The 21,624-nt window shown below is 35.9% G+C and overlaps 1 protein-coding gene across 1 annotated transcript in view; it reads left to right on the forward strand.

Moving 5' to 3' along the window:
- Positions 1–21,624, forward strand: part of LOC121380544 (low-density lipoprotein receptor-related protein 4-like) — a 111,969-nt gene that overhangs the window by 40,484 nt on the left and 49,861 nt on the right. The window contains exons 3-6 of the mRNA XM_041509398.1: positions 214–333; positions 14,355–14,468; positions 16,370–16,486; positions 20,308–20,433. Coding sequence (XP_041365332.1) covers positions 214–333; positions 14,355–14,468; positions 16,370–16,486; positions 20,308–20,433 — 477 coding nt within the window. The remainder of the gene's footprint in view (positions 1–213; positions 334–14,354; positions 14,469–16,369; positions 16,487–20,307; positions 20,434–21,624) is intronic.

Consider the following 21,624-nt stretch of genomic DNA (forward strand, 5'->3'; position numbering starts at 1 on the left):
TTATGACCTTTTTAAATAACTGAATCTTTTATGACTACAGAATAAGTGTCAAAATAACCATGATAGTCACCAAACAGCCAAAGTTTAAAATGTGTTGAGGAGTTACTAAAAAACATTTATTTTCTTATTTAATGGAAAGATTATAATGATCTGTTAATTTTCATCAGGTTTTAATGCTGCCAGCACTCATCGTTGTTGTGTTATGTGTTTCAGGTGTGCTGCCCACCTGCCCAGGTGATGACATAACCTGTGATAATGGGCGCTGTGTCAAGAGGGACTGGCTGTGTGATTCCGACAATGATTGCGGAGATGACAGTGACGAACTGGGATGTCGTAAGTCTGACATTTCTACTAATGATGCTTCTTTTCAGAGATCCAAGCTGCTCAGTGGTGATGGCTGTTAGTTGCATCACTGAATACTAAAGTTAAAGAGTTTGTTTTGTTTAACGACATTGATTTATTAATCGTAGACTATTGGATAGCAAACATTTGGTAATTTTGACATAATCTTGGAGAGAAAACCCACTACATTTTCCCATAAGTAGCAAGGGGTCTTTTATATGCACCATCCCACAGACAGGATAGCACATACCACAGCCTTTGATATACCAGTTGTGGTGCACTGGCTGGAACGAGAAATAGCCCAATGGGCCTACGAGTGGGGATCGATCCTAGACCGACCACGTATCAAGCGAGCACTTTACCACTGGGCTATGTCCCGCCCCATCACTGAATACATGTTGTACATGTGTGTGGTGTGTTTGTGTTTGCATGTGCGTGTGCAGTGTATTTAATTCATGCTATTGAGTCATATCTACAGTCAAATCCACTGAAGATTTGTTGTCAGAAATTGCTGAGACCCTTGTTTTGGGAATACTACTGCAGTCTTTCTATAAATGGTTGAAGAGTTCTAAATGTATCACAAAATAAATTCATAAAACTGGCTGAATGCTTATAAATTTCCAAGTTATTTTGATCCCCTGGTATTTACAGAAAACATTCATATGAGTTTGGATTTTGTTTCTTTGTCTTTTTTTTCTTTGCAGTGATGCATGTCTGTAAAATTAATGTTTTACAAAAAATGTAATTAAGTAATATCTACAGTCAAATCCACTGAAGAGATTCCCTCTGTTAAGCAGGGGTTGGGATATACAGTGTACATACATGGGATATACAGTGTACATACATGTACATGGGATATACAGTGTACATACATGGGATGTACAGTGTACATACATGGGATGTGTCTTTAATGCATGTGATTAAATGGTTAATCTACAAACGTGTAACACATTTGAATAAAGTTGCAATGAGTAAAAAATGAGTATGTGACTTTAAAACGGGGAAATACCCTTAAAAATAGAGCTCTATGGAATTCTTATATACTCATATTCAATTTACTGTGCTAGCACAACAAAAATGCTATATGACCCTGAGTTATAACCTAGGGTTGTATAGCATTGTTGTGCTAGCACTAGGTAGGTATGAATAATAATAATGAAAATTAGAAGAAAAAAAATATAATTATATACTCACTACTGTAGAATCAAACATAAAGTAAAAAAATGTGGCAACAAACCAGACATGCATAACAATTTTGATGCCTCCATTCCTGACCCTGTCATGTAATTATTTCTGGAATGGCCCTAAGCTGACCTACTGGGCTGCTATTTAACACAGGTTACTGTTTATTCCATTAGATGATTTGGGATAATAATACTTTGGCATCTACCGGCAGGTGGCTGCTTTGATAAGTTTAAATCTACACTGTGTATCTGTCTGTACATGAACATAACATTGATGCTGATGCTGGCATTGAACTTTCCACATTAACTCATAAGGAAGAGGGCTAATCTGCCTGACAGGGTGTAATGTGGTTTGCGTGGTGATGTCACCATGGCGCTGACAGGTGATTGGCACATGAATCTCTCTCTGTCCCACCCCATACAGCTCCCCTGACAGCTGCTCCTGGGTTACATACACGTTTATGGTTCATCGAGAAGCCTGTATGTTAACAGGCTATGGTCACTGCTTTCCGACAAACATTCCAGCGTAGTAGTGCAAATAATATGTCGAGAGTCTGTTCACATGTTTTTGTATAGAAGTCCTTAAGTCTCGATATTTATGCATTGCAACACAATAGGTATTTGACGACTAAATATTTATTTACCACTGGATAACTGAGATTTAACACACTGATTTAAGGTCTTGACACTTTTAATCTTCACACATTTTTGTAGGTTTTGTTGTACTTTTCAAGCAAAAATAGGTACTTGGATAGTTGTACTGGAACATAATGTGTGTCTACAATATATACATCCTTTTTTTCTGCTTTTGGTGTCATTTTACACATGCATGCATGCATGCATGCAACAATCCATCCATCCATCCAATCACCCCATCTCTCTATCCATTATTCCTTTGTCTATCCACTAATACATTCTGTCCATCCATCCATCCAGTTCATCTATCCATCTATCATTCCTTTATCCATTAATACATGTCCATCCATCCATCCATCCATCCATCTAGTTCATCTATCCATCCAAGTTCCTTTATCTATCCATTAATTCATGCTGTCCATCCATCCATCCATCCATCCATCTATATAGTTCATCAAGTTCATCCATTTATCTATCCATCATTCCTTTACCCATTAATACATGCTGTCCATCCATCCATCCATCCATCCATCCATATATAGTTCATCAAGTTCATCCATTTATCTATCCATCATTCCTTTATCTATCCATCCATCCATCCTTCCTTCCATCCATCCATCGACCCATCCATCCATCCATCCATCCATCCATCCTTCTATCCATCCATCCATCCATCCATCCATCCATCCATCCATCCATCCATCCATCCTTCCATCCATCCATCCATCCATCCATCCATCCATCCATCCATCCATCCATCCATCCATCCATCCTTCCTTCTATCCATCCATATAGTTCAACAAGTTCATCCATTTATCCATCCATCATTCCTTTATCTACCCATTAATACATGCTGTCCATCCATGTATTCATTCTACACACAGTTTCAACTACCTATCAATTTATCCATGTGTCTGTGTGTACATGTATACTTATATGTATATTATGTAGCAAACATGAATGCATCTTAGTGTGGACACACATCTATACTGTATATTGCTGTGTATTAGCCGACTTTTGAAGTCTAGAAACACTTTCCAAAAGAAGTGAGTCGGCTTATACACAGAGGCAACAAATTGGTTAATAAAATCCTGATCGAAAACACTCCCGACTGCGACTTATAAATTTTGATCAGACTCTTGAAGCCTTTCACAGCTTATGTACCAATAATTTGTATGAAAAACACCCCATCATGCAATATTATGTACTTTTTTGTTCTTGAATGCATTATAAGTTTGATATATAATTTAAAAAATGTACTTGTTTTATTGTTCAATGGTAAAAACATCCGCCATCTTTGATTGACATTACCAGTCTTTCATATAGCAAATTTAAGATACAAAAGTTTAAACAGTGTTTTTTCTTCAAAAAAGTATTATATTTCTAATATAATTGTTTTGTTGGGAGGGTGCATTAAACTGTAAAGTAATGCCAGAAATAAATTAAGCTCATTATTAACATTACTGACTTAAAAAAACATGACATGAATTTCACGACAATAATTGCTCCCACATTTGTCACATGACCATACCTTATGACAAGTGAACTAGACTTGATCAGTTTATATTAGCTTTCCTTCACTCCTGACACTTATATCTATATCATTTTGTAAGCTCTTATTTTATTGGATCGCCACCTACTCTAGTCTGATTGATTGATGTCAACTTATTTCCGTGCTTATATCCAATTAAGGTTCAAGCATGCTGTCCTGGGCACACACCTCAGTAGGTTAGTTGTTAGTTCGTTACTGGTTAATGAGCGAGAAGAGGGTGTAGTGGCCTTATACCTACCTATTGAGCCCGTAAGAACTAGTTCTGGGTTGGAGCCAGTACCGGGCTGCGAACCCTGTACCTACCAGCCTGTAGTCCAATTGCTTAACCACTGCGCCACTGCGGCCGGTCACTAGTGTGAACAACAGTCACGTACCACAGAATTGTGTATTTCTGTTTGTAGGGAAAATAGGGAGTTAATGAGTTTATTATTTGTTGTCCAGTGAATAATTTAATTACTTATGTGCAGTGATATGTTGCTACAGCTTGAATTGTTTATTTTCCTGTTATGATTTATCGGTGCTAAATTATTTTTGCAGGGCATGGATGATGTTAGCATTGCAATAACGATTACCATGTCTGTAATAATTAAAGGGAAAAAAGTATATAATGAAAAAGACAAGCACAAGTCTATTTGTTGACAGTATTATTGAAATCAGTACAATGTACAACTGGACAAAAGATGACTTTGGCTTATACATAAGGCCCATGATTTTGTACTTGATATTTAGGGTCGGCTTATTAAGGAGTCTGCTATTGCATGGCAATATACAGTGCATTATTATTATTATTTTGGGGTGGGTTTTTTTTTTGCAATATGATATGCATCTTTTCATTGCTTAACATATGCATATACATCACAAAACCCCTTTTTATATGCCATCTTAGGATTTCTATCATATAGACATGTACATGTAGGCACCAAATAGGATATCACTAACTTACAGAAAAGTCTTATCTTTTCATCAGTTGCCATATATGCATTGTACATCATAAAACCCTTTTCATGTGCCATCATGGGATTTTTATCATATATATTTGTAGACACTAAATAGGATATCACTGCCATACAGGAAAGTTTGGCCTGTAATGAAAAAGCTAATCTTGGTTCTCCACACGACATCACATTTGAAAACAACTTAATAAGAGACAATGATGGAGTGGACAGAGAGACAGACATTCTGTAATTAAGACTGTGATATTGATCCGGGTCAGCTCCCTCTATTCAATGATGGATGGACACTGCTAGTAATTGGAGAAGCAGGAAAATAGCTGTACTGCACAGCACAAAAACACATCCAGTTAGGTTTTTTCCCCAAGCCAATTACAGAAAACAGGATCTATTGGTGTTTTCTTCTTTGAATTACCAGATACCTTAATTGGAAACACGGGATGTAGCCCAGTGTTAAAGTGCTCACATGATGTGTGATCGGTCTGTGATTGATCCCTGTCGATGGGTCCATTGGGCTATTTTTCATTCCAGCCAGTGTTCCACAAATGATATAACAGAGGCCATGGTATGCACTATCCTGTTTGTGGGATGGTGCATGTAAAAGATTGCATGCTGCTAATCAAAAAAAAAAAAGTGGTGGCAGTGGTTCTTGGTTAAATAAAGCATTTCTTTCCTTTTACTTTCCTTAATTGGAGGTATCAGAACAAAAATAGATTGTATGAAATATAGTTAGTAAACAGCCTACTGTTGTATTTATTTGCTTCCCTATAGAACCTCAGTCAAATAATAGTTCATGTATTTTCATTTTGAATTGTTAGACACCTTAATTTGATGTAAGAACAAAAATAAATTGTTTATAATGGTTATATTTGGCTATATATATTTTTTTTTTTCATTTTTCAATTGAAATACATAAACAGCTACTACATTGTAGTTCTGGGATCAAAATTTCAAACTGTTCCATTTAATTAAATGAGAATGTTAACAATAATCCATAAATAATTGTGGACGGCAACATAGCAGCCAAATGTTATATTTTTGTATTTGTTTACAAGGAACATTTTGTTTTCAGAATCTTGATCAGCTATATTTCTAATCAATTAAAAATTGGTTAGCAACTACTGTTTTAGTTTTAAAATTGTGCAATGATCTCATACACTTGTGTAACTAATCGCAACTCGATACTGAACAAAATGCTTTCTAGTATCTATAAATTTCTCCCTTTAAAGCTGTGATTTTACTAAATAATTTTGAAAATATATTCTACGGCAACATTTTTCTTTTATGATGCCCGAATAGAATAATTTTTGACCTTGTGCCGGTCACCTAAAATCAACACGGAAATAGGGTCTTCTTGAGGGGCAGAACATGTAGCACAAAGATATAGTGTTCCCCTGAAGTGTGGTGGGTCACATAATTGATTGCCCTCAATGGACTCAAGTTTTCTCCCATCCCATCCAGGTGTTGTTAAACAAATATTCCTTTCCTTTTCTTTCAAGTCATCTTGCCTGTTTTTAGGAAATTCCTTGCCTTATTCACAAGTAGCTTGATAGAAGGTTCTGAGTACAGTAGTACATGTATTGCCTTTGACCAGACAAATTGTTTTTATAACATCAGCAATAGGGCTAAAATAGGACTGCTGAGAGAGGGAAAAAAAACATCATAGCCAATCAAATATCTGTTAGTATTTATTGAAGCTGCCGGCATGTCATAACAGTACATTTGATTGATGGAATGCACAGTATTTGTAAGTTTTAGTACAATACATTGGGTCCTGTTCTCTCTCTCTCTCTCTCTTTTTTTTTTATGAAAAGCACACATTAATAACTTCTCTTTTCAAGTTTTTGCAAAGCTTTTCAGATTTTTGCCCATGCAATGTCATTTTCATCTCCGAGCTTTAAAAAGGAAAGAAAATCCTATAGAGATGGATTGATTGAATGTTTGTTTAACGACACCCCAGCACAAAAATACATATCGGCTATTGGGTGTCACAAATGGTAAGTATATGAACATATTAGAGTGAAAACATGCCCCAAAAAAACTCAGCTTCCTATTCAGCTACAGCTATATGAACCTACATACATGTATGTATTAATGATGGCATGCACAATGCCAAAAAAAGGAATGTTTTCCAAAGCCCCAGTCTCTTAATACAATGTCACATTGTGACAACTGCGGTACCTTTCAAGAGCCACCGATACCCTTTGCACTGTATGGCAACATGTTTATGGAATGTTTACTTGGGAAAAGGTATACCTGCTATGTATGAATGCCGCAGAAACATGATGAAAATTGCTCCCAAGTAAATAAACCTGCGCACAACAAAAGAGGCCAGGTAGAATGGGTTTACAGATGCTACAGGTGTGTATATACTGTAATGGAACTGGAGATAGGCGCTCCTCAACAGATACATACTATACATATAGTATGACATTTACCGGCTGTCACCATTCATCCTACATCTTGTAACTTATGTGTGTGGGTATGGTGCCAAATGAGCACTGTATACTGAGAATTTAGTTGCCCATCGCATGTTTCATTAATGTTGGAAACTGATTTGCCAGATGGGTTTGATATTTATATGCAGGGTGGCGAAACTAAAGCACAGTACTGAGAATTTAGTTGCCTGTTTGTATATCTCATTCATGTCAGAAACTGTTTTGTCAGGTGGAGTTGATATTTATTTATACAGGGTAATGAAACTGGAGTACTGTTCTTCAAAACATAACCTGGTGTGACATTTACTGGTGTGGCAGGTATTCTGCCAGAAAATAATTTGAGGGTACATATTTAACATAAAACAAACTATGAGTTCCCTTATTGTATAGGTGGTTATGGGTGTGAAATGGTTTGAAATTGGACACTGCATTTCATAAACATTGATAAATTTTAAATGACAGTTACTTACTATATCTAATTTTAAAATATACATGTCCATTAAGTTCCAAGATTTTTAGAGTACCCAATTTCACCCTTATTACCCTCTGTGAGAAACCCTAGGTGGGAAACGTACTACTCTTTAAAACATAATATTCAGTGTGACATTTACAGGCTGTAACCCCATTGATAAGTACATGTACATATAGTAACCATTATGTTTCTGGGTATGGTGCCAAATGGGTATTGCATGCATTTAGCATTTTGTTCACCACTTGGGGGAGGTCTGGGGTTTTTTTCATTCATGGCAGAAATTGATTTCCGGTGGATGTTTTAACCAATGAAAGCAAAACAGTCATTGTTAGTCCACTACAATACTTTCATTTGTCAGGGGCACAAAAAATTCAATTGCATCTAATTCGTTTCAATTTCACCATTTTAATTCTCCATGTCCAATTCACAGTGGTAGAAACAACTTCCTTACATATAATCTATATTAGATTAGTATCACTGTATCATTTGGGGCATTTAATTATGTTCAAGGGTGTGGGTTGTTTTTTTGTTTTTTTGATTATTTTTTTAAAATGTAAATTTCTTCACCTCAACATTTTGAGGAGTTTGATTCTTCACCGTCCTGTGGATAATGTCTGGTGTTTGCATTATAATGAACCAGACACTGCTGTTCCTCAAACATAAACATAAATATGTGCAGACCGTACCATTCATACCAGAACCAGGATGTTCTTGGCTATAGCATCAAGTGGTAACTAGATGTTTATGGGTTTGGTGCCATGTGCTTACTCTGTTTACAACTGTATTTGCTGTTGCACATTTCATTCATGTCAGAAATACTGCTCTTGGGTAATCTTCATTAATGAAGAGAGCAAACGTACCAGCAGTTGGTTGCCAAGTATTGTAATGATCAGACTGCACAGTATTACATTAGAAAAACCCAAAGTGTTTGCTGAGTAATACCTCAGCACATTGTTGGTTGTTAAGTGCCTTACATTTGGTAACACTTGTCTACACGGCTTCTGTTACATACATAGAGGCTGATCTTCATAACAACATCAAGGCATTATTTGTAATCATATTTAGTCAGAAACTCACCACAAAACTGCATGGAACAGTCACTGAACTAATGACTTTTGTGGCAATGACTGGTCTGATGATTTCACTAATGACCAACATGGAGAAGATGAAGAAGAGTCTTTGATATATCAGAACACGATGTAATCTAATGGACTGTCAAGAGAAAAATTGGATAGGAAAGTCCTAAGTTTTGTTTCATGATACATTCAACATGTTTTAAACTGCAACTATTTAGCATCTGACAAAATAACAACAACAAACACACAGACAAAAACAAATAGGATTCTTGTATGTATGCATTTTTGCCACAGGCAAAACAGCACCTTGCATAGTCTCTAATATATAACAGTTATTTGATACTAAATGGAATGGGGGAGGGGCAGTGAATTCACGGAAGGGGATATAGATGAGGCACTAGATAGAGATTTGTGGAACCAACCGAATGATAAATTTACTTTGTATCGCACATATGTGTGATCTGGACCGGAACTTTTAAATGGGGAATTCCCATTTCATTTTTACTGTAGTTAGCGCCTTTTATTTCCCGACGTCATGTATGATTTACAAATGATGTCATATCGTATTTGAAACATTACACAAGGCTGCCGCAGAGTATGATTTTTAACGTTATGTAAATCCACGAACGGAGTTTTGGTCATAGATTTAACAAAGTGTTGTTATGACGTTAAATGAATTTTTTTTTTTGGTAAAACATAAAAGAACGTATGTAATAAATACAGAACTTCACATACGTTGTTTTCACATCCTATTCATTGTACTTGTTTATTTTGTGAAAGTACATACCACGAGACCGCTGTGCGGTCTCCTGGTATATATTCTTGAGCAAAATAAACTTATGCAATAAATAGGAAGCGAAACAACGTATGTGAAGTTCTGTATATATATTTATATATATATATATATAATGTTCCTTTTAGTACAAATTAACCTGTATTGGCATCCCCCTATCTTAAGAGGTGGCCTTTCTATACACAATTAAGACGTCTGCTGAAGACAGGTTTATCTCTATAATGTTCAGTGTAGTACAAATTTACCTGTATCTGTATCCCCATATCTTAATTAAGAGGCAGCCTTTCATATTGAATTAGATGGCTCCTTAAGACATGTTTATATATGCAATGTTCAGTGCAGTACATACCCCCCCCCCCCCCCCCCCCCATCTTAAGAAGTGACCTTTCTATCCACCACAGATGTCTGCTTAAGACGCGTTTGACTGCTTTATTTTGTAAGTGTTAGTCAGACGAAGAATCCAGATCAAAGGGATTTTTAAGTGAGCTGTAATTTAGCCATTTTTCTGCCTGGCAAACTTTGGAGAACTGGTTGTAGTAACATGTTGCCCATCTGCAGGTCAGTAATTGGCTTAAAGGTTTACACAGCGTAAAACCTGATCAGCCAAAAGTAATTTAATTTCAAGAAATCATCTTGGGGCATGAATTGCTGTTTTCACTGCTTTCACTGTGGTGTCTGTTAAAACATACAGGTACAGTTGGTGTGGCACCTGCTAACAGATGATACATAGGTCAGGGCTTCTAGAATATTTATAAAATCCACTAGCTATGGGATCAGTGATTTTTAATATTTACTAGCCACGATTAAAAATTCACCAACAATACTTTACTTTAAATTAATACAATTTTACTAATAGTAATAATGTCGCCTAAAGAGGGAGATAGAGCTTAAATTATAAGTTAAAAACACTAAGATTGTGGGATGGCTGTGGGGACAGAACATTTATATTTACAAAATATACTTAAATGCACTAGCCATCGGGCATGGCAATGGTAGTTATTTACTAGCCCAACATTGAATATCACTAGCCATGGACTACCATAGTCTAGAAGCCCTGCATAGGTCGACTATATTCATGGATGTGGGATTAATATTACTATTAGTAAAACATGGGGTGGGTTTTTTTTCAGAAATATGTTGCACTTAGTGAAATTTTGATGAAAGAAATATATAAAAATTTTAACAACATTTTCTTTAGGTCATATAATCATTAGGGGCGGGACATAGCTCTGTGGTAAAGTTCATTTTAGACAGAGTTATTGCCCTTGAACTAAGGAGATACAGAAATTTGTTTTCCAGATTTTTATTTTTTGGCAAAGCCTCAAGATATTGAGCTAACATTTTGTGTATAGCTTTATCATCTTCTGTTAAGGATCAAGTTTGACTTTCATGGCAATTTACCCATTTTTCACAGTTATGGCCCTTAACTTAGGAGCTATGAAAATTTGTTTTTCGGATTGTTTTTTGCAATGCCTGTTAACTTTTTCTTGTCTGGACCATATCTTATATACAGAGGCATATAGGATCATCAAACCTCACATATAGGAACAACATGGGATGGCAGTGTGTCACATACTATTACTAGGTCACTGTGACCTACTTTTCATGGTTTACTGTACATAACAGTAAATCCTTGTCCGGATCATATCTTGCGCACAGATGCATACAGAACCATCAAATCTCACATGTAGGCACAACTTGGGATGGCGGTGTGTCGCATACTATTACTAGGTCACTGTGACCTACTTTTTATGGTCTACTGCACATAACAGTAAATCCTTGTCTGGATCATATTTTGCATACAGATGCATACAGGACCATTAAACCTCACATGTACGAACAACTTGGGATGGTGGTGTGTTGCATACTATTACTAGGTCTCTGTGATACAAATAAATCAAATAATTTGTTTATATTCTGAACATCATATGGTTTTCCAGCAAACTCCTAACGGGCATATCATATATGTCACCGGTACTCTTGTTCACAGAGTTATGACCCTTAAACTTAGGACGTACGAAAATTTGTTGGGCCTGGTAGGGATCATGTTAGCAGTACTCTCAGAATGCTTAAACAAGTAAATACAATTAAATGTACAGTGAAACCTCTCAAGACCGGACCCTCAATAAACTGGAATTCCCTCAAAACCAGACGTTTTACAGAGTCCCTTTTTAAAAAACAGGACAGAACTTAACCTCTCTAAACCGGATCCCTCTAAAAAAACCAAACATTTGTCTTGGTCTCAAGGGTGTTTGGTTTAGAGGGGATTCACTGTAGTTATCTTCAACTCTGTAAATGCATGTGTATAGATTTACCATATATAGATAAATAATAAAAGAAAAAGTTAGAAATGTTTTCAGTTTAGACAGGGAATTTTGTCTTAAAAATTGGGAATGAAATGGTACTGAATATCAAAGGCAAGCAAGTTATAAAACCACAAGCCTTGTTTGTCCAGAAATGTGCGGGATAATATCTTTCTGTGTAACACAATATTGACAAATTTGAAACTGCAAATTCCATAAAATCTGCAGATATAATTATGACCATGAAGGTACTGCAACTGATGGTATTCAGATGAAGTATGTGAATATATATCATGGTTGGTGGTAATTCAACACAACACCCATGCGTCTTAATGATGAGTTTATGACTCAATCACATGTCTGGGGCGTACTTGTCTGGCAATAAAGATGAAAATGGAGATAACTTACCAGTAGCTAAACAATCATTTCCAGTTGGTTTTTTCATTTATTCATCTTAGTTTTTTACAGCATGAACAAAGTTCACGGAAAAATTAATACATGTATACCATGTAGAAGGAGAGAGCATTTTGAATATTTAACTTTAAAAAAAAAAAAAAATGTTGTGCAATTATGATACAGGCCCCGCTTATAAACCTTTTGAGTCTAGACTCAATACTCTTAATAGAGTCCGAGTCTTTACTGTCATGGCAACACATGCATGTTTTGCATGTGATGCCATTAAAGACTTGAATCGAGACTAAAGTTTTATAAACACTGACCCTGATTCTTAAAATCCTATTTTTCATATGTACCGGTATTTATAGTTAGCCGGTTTAGTTTAGTGGTTGGAGTTGGTGTTTGAGGTGTGGTCTGCTGGGTGACCAATTCCACTGACTGGAGCCACTGGGTTATTTCCCCGATCAATAACTGCTTTATCAAAGGACACGGTATGCATTGTCTTGTCTTTTGAGAAGGCTAAGTATGTACCCTTGCTTCTAATTACTTAGAATATCATCCAGTGATAAGTTTCTTCTTCCACTTTGAACCATGTGTCATAATTACCATATGTCAGAAAACCTATATAGAGGATAATAAACAAGTTACCAGTTATTATCAAATTTATGTCCCAAGTGAAATAATTTTCACTTGTCACAAGGTTTAGCGAGTGACAAGTGAAAATTATTTCATGAGGGACTTAAATTTGATGATAACTGGTACCGAGTTTGTTATTCTATTTATTACCCCAGCTATTTGGGGTTTTTTTTTTTTTTTTTTTAAAGCCTTTATTTTGATATAGCATATATCGGCTAAACATCCATGTATATAAAAACGACATAAACTACTTTACTGTTCTGGGTATTGCTTTAACTTTGTATTTTATTCACGGTCCAGAGATAATTTTCAAAACCCAAAGTTCTATATATTCTGTAAAAATAAATCTATAATGTATTGCATTAAACTACCATTTTATTACAAGTTTAACACTGAAACCAGAAAGACGTAAACACAAACGCTTTAAACTACATGACGTCATTGTGTGTGCTTTGCCAAATCGTGATGATATCATATTTAGTACCGACAAGATGATTGGTTTGTTGGCGTCAAGTTGTCCAATAGTAGTGTACGTTAAACCAATGCATGATAATTTCTCAGTGAGAATTTTTTTTTTTTTTTCCCCCCGTTATGAGTGCCTGCTGAGATAATAAATATAGTTAATATCCATTCAATAAACAATGTGCTGAGGTGTCATTAAACAAACCATTTCTGTCCGCGACTGACCTTTCCTCTGTCCCTGAATGTGTTCCATCACCCAATCACACCAGTATCTACTGATTAAACAGTGTGCTAGGGTATTATCAAACGTTTATTGACTATTCTTATAATTATCACTGAACATGTTCCATCACCCAATCACACCTATGTCTACTGATTAAATAATGTGCTAAGTTAAACAAACATTTATGGTCTTTTTTTACATCCCTACCCCCTTCCTCCCCCCCCCTCCCCCCCTCCCCCCCCCCCCCCCCCCCCCCCCCCCCTCCCATTCACATCCCAACTTCAACTCTACTGCTATCTCAATATCTGTTGTTTATCATACCATAAGTGTTATTACATGTTTTCAAGATGACACTTCATAGGCCCAGTTGACCAGGGCTTCTAGATTATGGTAGCCCCGTTCCCATGGCTAGTAATATTCAGTGTTGGGCTAGTTTATAACTACTATCGCCATGCCCGATGGCTAGTATTTAAGTCAGTTTTGTAAATATGAATATCCTGACCCCACCCCAACCCCCAATGTTAGTGTTTTTAAGCTCTATCTCCCTCTTTAGGTGACATATCTGATTATTACTATTATTTAGTCACATTATATTACCTTAAAGTGAAGTAAATTTAAAAAATCACTGCTCCCATGGCTAGTGGATTTCATTTTTTTCTTCTAGAAACCCTGATGACAAACTTTGTTTTTGTCTTGATCGTGTTTAGCTATGTATATCGACAACACTTAAACACCTGTGTTTAATAAATACAGGCTTTGCTAATTCGGCCCCATATGTATATGAAATAAAATAGCATCCTGAAAGCAGAACTGGCATTGTAAATTTGTAATGTATATTAAACTGTCCATTGTTTTGATTTGTTTGTTATTGATTTCTGTTTGTGTTTGCAGCTCCTCGCAATTGCACGGAGGATGAAATGCAATGCCGGAATGGAAACTGCATCCCTAAAGAATGGAAGTGTGACGGTGATGATGATTGCGGAGATTCCTCTGATGAAAAATGTCGTACGTTATCTTTATGGAGTTCTGTACAGAAATACTGCCAAAACTGTCAGCCCTGTTCACAAATGTTATTCATAAAGTCTAATGCAGGAATGAAAATAATCACAAGAAATGTGCTGTAAAGCGCTGTTTGCAGATCACTTGGCAGACTACCTAACTTGTGTGTGATTTCATGTCTTTACAAATACTCTAGACAAGCTGGTGATTTCGGTGGCCATATGATACGCATTTGTACAGGTTCTTTATCATATCATGTGGTTGTTACCATGCAGAATAGGATGATTGTTCATGTTTACAGTAATCCCATCCCAACCAGTGCCCCTTGACTAGTACATGTGTATCTAAGATCGGATATGTGCTGTCTTAACTGGGGGAAAATACATATAAAAGATCTCTTACTATTAATGAAAACGTTTTGCAGATTTTCTCTGAAGATTTAAATGTGAGAATTGCCAAATTTGACAAACAAAACAAACTTTTCTTAAAATAGATTTAGCTTGATGGAACTATTATATATTCAGTATATAGCTGCATTTGCAACTCTTCTTAAAATTCAGGGCGGGACGTAGCTCAGTGGTAAAATGTTCGCTTGATGCATGGTCGGTCTGGGATTGATCTCCGTCGGTGGGCCCATTGGGCTGTTTCTCGCTCTAGCCAGTGCACCACAACTGGTATATCAAAAGCCGTGGTATGTGTTATCCTGTCTGTGGGATGGTGCATATAAAAGATCCCTTGCTGCTAATCAAAAAGAGTAACCCATGAAGTGGCTACAGCGGGTTTCCTCTCTCAATATCTGTGTGGTCCTTAACCATATGTCTGATGCCATATAACCGTAAATAAAATGTTTTGAGTGCATCGTTAATATAAAACATTTCCTTCTTCTTAAAATGCACTAGATACATTTGTTAGTAATCATTTTATTTGATATTTTAATAGAATGAGGGTAAAAGGAAAGATTTTTTAAAATATACTTTTATTTTATTTATTTATTTATTTTTATTTATTTATTTTTGAAACTATGTACCAAATTTACGGAAGGTATTTATCTCCTTATCACAGGTAATTCAACAGCTGTATATCTTTAATCATTTACAGATATTTAGCCATGTGCACACACATATTTTGACTTCATTTAAGTCTTACACGGGCTCAAACTTAACAATGACATCGACAGCAATTGCTGGACTTGCGATATGAAATGCCATAGGTCAGGGGTTTACCAGTGGCAGTGTTTTGCTGCTGGATACAAATTATTGCCGTCAGTGGAAGGGATAATGTTTGGTTTATATATTTGTTGCAAAAGATATTTGATTAAAATTGCTATAGGCAGGCTAAAAATTGCCATAGGTGAGCACTGCCTGTGCCAAAAATATCTCAAAAGTCCAGTAACAAATTCTTAAAGGAATATTGTCGCGGATTTATGAACCTTGTTTCTCTAATGGATTATAACTGAAAATTACATTCATTTTGGGATACCAAACCTCGCTATCGTATCACCTAAACTGAACCATGATGGAGGGAAGTCTATGTCAACTCTCTCAGCAGCTTTATGTTTTGAATTATGGATTGTTGCCATAATTGAATTATTTTTATAAAATATCATTAACAATTGGAATATAGTGGTTATGTAGATGATTGAATAAAATACTTTTATGGACAAATCAAATGGATATATTTTTAAGTAATACTTTAATGTGCCATTAAATAGGTCAACAGTCTTTGATAATTTACCTATAAATTCAATTCCTGTTTGCATCTAAAATATAAAAAAATCAAGTAAGAAATTCTTAAAGGCATATCGTCACAAACTTAAGAACCTTATTTCTCGAAAAATGGATTATAAATGAAAATTACATTAAATTTTGGGATACATTTGTATGCATTTGTTGTTTTGGGTGTTTTAGGAAAACGTCCCTGTAAAGACGGGGAGTTTACTTGCGGTGATGGATCGTGTGTGATGCAGAACTGGGTGTGTGACCATGACATCGACTGTGCTGATTCCTCCGATGAAAGCAACTGCGGTGAGCAATAGTTTGCTATCAGTAGCTGTGTAGTGTGTACCATATTAACTATTTGACTTAGGTAGGAGATACAATATTTATTTACCAAAATCTTCATATATAGGTATTTCATAATGTGGCATTGCTTGCAAGTTTGTGGAAAATCTTAAATATATCTTTAAAAGTTTTTATTTGCAACTGATTTTTTTTATTTTATTGAGATTTGTAGGTTTTTTATTATTCAGTTTGTTGTGATATATAGTCTAGAAGCTTATTCATTTCTAAGAACAAACCTTAATGATGTATTTATTTGTCAATTTCTGCACATGAAATGTTTCTGACTTGATAATAATGCCATAAGAATGTCTACTGTTACAGAGGTAAAACCATTATTAATTTTACACATTATTTCATTATGGGTTTTGTGTAACTAAAACTGTTTTAATATGAAATATGGTTGCTACAGTACACATCCTTATGGCTGGCATTAAAAGACAAGCCAGTTTTTAACAAAAAAAGTGCAGAATTGAAAAAAAAAACCCAACAAAATACTGCAAAGAATGTAACACGGTGTTATAAAATGTTGAACAATGTACTCATTTGGCCTATACACAGGCAGGTGTGTGGAAGTAATTGTTATCATCTAAGCAGATTGTCACCCAAACTCACACATAATGGTAGTCATTGCCTGACTTTGAGATAGCTTATTTTCACGACAAACGTATTGATTATTTCCTCTTTGTCAGCTGATAATGTTTTGATGTTGAGTTGAGGGAAAAGGATTTCGAGTTTAATTGGTCTTCTGATGGCTGAAATAATTTTCATTCTTTTTAAGTTTAAAGCTGCTGACACTAATTTCTGTGGTACATGCCTTTTTTTTGTTTGGAATGAAATTAAATTTTAGCTACTGCAGAAACAAGAAAGATCAGAAATACATTAAATTTGCTAAAATTGGAAATTTGTGAGTTAATGATAAAGTAAAAAAAAATCTGTAATACTAACAGCCTAGACTTTTTTGCATTGTCTTATAACCACTGGGCCATAGCCAGGATTTTTATATTGTATGGGGGATGGGGGGGGAGCAACCCACACCATGTACCGGTATGTATGTACATGTATGTATGATTTTATAAAATTTAATACAGTAAACAAAACAATTTTTTTTTCGATTTGGGGGTATGGACCCTGTGCAGGACATATTAGAGCATTCTGAGAGTACTGCTAAAGCAATTAGAATTTTTCAAACAACCAATAGGCTATGTCGTTCATGTGGTTTTAGTGTTTACACAAACAATTTTCTTCAGTAGTTCAGATACAAATGAAAAGGTTAATGGGCAAAAATATTCAAACGAGAATCTAATATGAGCGATTTTCGTAGCTTTTCTCCTATCATAAATACAAAAATATACTTTTTGTGTGCCAAGACTAACTTAAAAACTACTAGGCAAACGACTCAGGAAAATTGACCAGTGTCAAAATCTTTTTTGACCTCTTTTTGGGGAAGAATTATTAATTTTTTTTAATTTTAACCGATTTCAATTTAGGCTTAAAATAGTATAGCATTGATCTGTAGATGATATTTGTCAAACATTTTAAAACCTCAGTATAATTTAACCAAAATTTATTGACGTCAGGCTCGATTTGCTGGAAGTTAGAAATTCTGTAAAATGCTATTCACAGTAATGAGAACACGATTTTCCTGTGATGTCAGGAGTTTGAGAATTTGAGCAAACTTCCGTAAATTGTAAATATGTTGGTGTACATCAGGACAGTCCCTCTAAATTTCCGAACAACATATAATTTTGTGCAGGTTGCGAAATGGTCAAAGGGAATGTACAACGATGTTACTAAACGTTTTCAGACTTCTAAAGACAGCACCGACTTTGTATCACTGCGGTGCCGACTTTGTAGCACTGTATTACTTCGGTGCCGACTTTTATTGATTGCAATACTGATTTCAAATGGATACATTGTATTTCTCACACCAGTGATGTAAGCTTTATTTCTTCCAAAAAGAGTGATTTAAAAAAAAAAGATTTTCTGACAAACGATTACAGCTTTTGCACGAACGATCCATCATTGATATTGATATTGGTCTTGCATAAACGACAGATGAACGATAAAATTATTTGTGCCAAATTTTGTGCCCGGCTGTGACCCCCCTCGCTACGCCATTGCATATAACTGGTTATCAGCTTTAATATTTCTAGTTTCATTTGGTGTTGCTTTTTATTGACATTGTTAAATGGAGATCTAAAGCAAATGTATGGTACATAAGAAACTTATAAAATGTATATATAAGCAGTGTGTTCATTAGTGGGTGACAGGCAACGATTTTTGGAGGTTGTTGCTGTCACTACCACTGCCTATTTTTCATGCTTACAGTTATAAACCCCACTTGATTCATTAGATATGGCAGGGGTGGAATCATGCTCAGTTGGTAAAGTGCTCGCCAACCAGTGCACCACTATGTATATCATAGATTGTGGTATGTGCTGTCCTGTCTGTGGGAAAGTATATATAAAATCCCTTGTCGCTAATTGAAAAGAGTAGCACATTGCATGCAGTAGTGGGTTTCCTCTCATTATTTGTATGGTTCTTAACCATATTTCCAACACCATATAAATTATACATAACCATAATACTGGCGTAGAAAGTGACCCCCCCCCCCCCACACACACACACACACACACACTTTTTGGTACCTTTTTATAACACTTTTACACTATTATAAAGCAAATATAAAGCAAAATATCTGAAAAGTGCTCCCCGCTTCCTACGCCAATGTATAATTTAAATTAAAATAAAACATTCCTTTCTTCAGAGTTCCTTCCTTTGTTATTTAACATCATATATCCAATGTGTTGAATAAGCTAAAGCTGAGCTATCCGACATTCTCTTCTAATATTAATCAATCCAACTTCGAAGCACACACTGGTGTGATGATTTATATATGATCAGAAAATCCACGCAGATCTGTGTGAAATAAAACAAGAGAAAAATAATGGTTTTTCAATTACTGTGAAAGCCTCCAGTTATCTGATACTGCGAGCTTGTCAGTTTCTACAAATCACAAGATGCGTGACCTTAAAGCTTTGTAGCACTTCTGATCATAAAATATTTATACTACCATTTATTTTCAACCAGTGAGTGGTAATAAATATCAAGAACTTAGTGTTGGCAGAATGGCTGCTTGATGAAATGATACATCATTGAAAGCCACAACTTGAGAATTAGGATTATTCTAAGTAATAAGACATATTTATTTTAAGTGGCTAATCTTTAATTACAGGGGGTTGTAGGGAAGACATTTAATTATGGGGGGGGGGAGTGCAGGGAAGGCATTTGTTTCCCAGTAAGAAAAAGACTAAAAAGTGTCGTCTTTTCTTTGAAAATGTCTTCTTTATATACCATATCTTTATTATTGTGCCCCCAATCTTTTTTCACTGCCTTAACCCACCCCCTGTATTTCAGTCCAGGTATAGACCGGTCTTTAAGTGAAAATTAAACTTACAGCATTTTTAAACCTTCCACTTTTCCATGGTGATGAAAGTAGTATGTATAAAACAGCTATGTAAGGGAGTATTACAACATGGCATCTTGAAGACATGGTCTCGCATATTATAAAGTAAATTTTTGTCTGACGCTCGATTATTATTTGAGATACTAAAAGTTGCTACATATTTTTGTTGATCTGTTGCTGAGAAAATTCTTTATCGATATACTTAGAGGTTTTTACATCACTTGAATTAATTTATAATGTTGCAGTAACCACGTTTGATACCAAGATGCCAGAATGTAGTGAGGTGACGTTAATCAAGCATTGTTTTCTGTTTTAACAGAGGATGACGAGCTGCGGTGTCGAAAGGATGAATTCAAGTGTCACCGTGACGACAGCTGTATCTTAAGAATCTATGTGTGTGATGGAGAAGATGACTGCGGAGACTGGGAAGATGAATTGCAGTGTGGTATGTATTGTCTTGTTACTGTTTGTTACGGTAGTTGAACCACAGTGTTTTGTGTACATGTTCTGTTTATCACTTGTGTTTAGACTATAGTCCGTCCTATACTATAAGAATGTTTTTTGTAAAGAAGAAAACTAAAAATGTTTTGAAAATAACCAAAAAACCACCTATTTTTGTTTGTAATTTAGAAAATAATCTGCTGAGAAAAAATTAACTTGTAGTAAATACCATAGTAAGAAAAAAGGCATTCACTGTGAGGACTATAGTATAGTATATCCTGTCTTGTTACTGTAGATGAACTACAGTGTGGTATGTACTGTCTTGTCAGTAGATGACCTACAGTGTGGTTTGTACTGTTTGTCTTTTGTCTGTCACAGTTACTGCCTGCTATTCATTCATTTATATTTCGTGTCATGGTTATAATCAATTAAGATTCAAGCATACAATCCTGGTCACATACCTCAGCTATCTGGGCTGTCTGTCCTGGACAGTGGGTTAGTGATTAGTCAGTTTGTGGCCCAAGTTGTTAAACTCGCTCTGGGTGGGAGCTGGTACCAGGATGTGAACCCAATACATACCAACCTTAAGTCTGAAGGCTTAATCACTACACCACCAAGGCTGATTGCTTCGTGTGTGTAGTACAACTTTATTTTTTTAACTTAACCTGACCATGCCATTGGCTGTTGGGATGTTTGAACCAGTATATTGTTACTTTTTCTCTTTTTTTTCTCTTTCACAATTTAGACCAATAGTCCAGTCTGTAAGATAAAATGAGCTGTTTTTTCCAGTTCGCCTCTCTTTCCATAGAGTTTGGTGTGTATGGCAGTTTCGATTGGCCACTCAGCTTGTCTCAGGTCTTGATGAATTGGACACGCCTGTAAGATGTGTTCTGCTGTTTGGTCTTCCAGGCCACAACTGCAGGTTGGTGTTGCTGCAAGTTTAAACTTTCTGAACATGTGAGCATTCAGTCGGTTGTGGCCTGTCCGGAGTCTCAACAGAGTTACTTGTTCCAAGCGACTGAGAAGGTGGTAATCATCTTGTTCTGTCCTGGGTCTGTTGGCTGCCTTTATCAAGGTTTTCTTCTCTGAGAAGCTAATGTTGTTGCTGGGCTGTACATGATTAGCTCCTAGCTTGGCTAGCCTGTCTGCTTCCTCATTTCCTGGAATCCCACAATGTGCTGGGATCCACTGTAGA

This window comes from Gigantopelta aegis, chromosome 9, assembly GCF_016097555.1.
Source record: "Gigantopelta aegis isolate Gae_Host chromosome 9, Gae_host_genome, whole genome shotgun sequence".
Classification (NCBI taxonomy): domain Eukaryota; kingdom Metazoa; phylum Mollusca; class Gastropoda; order Neomphalida; family Peltospiridae; genus Gigantopelta; species Gigantopelta aegis.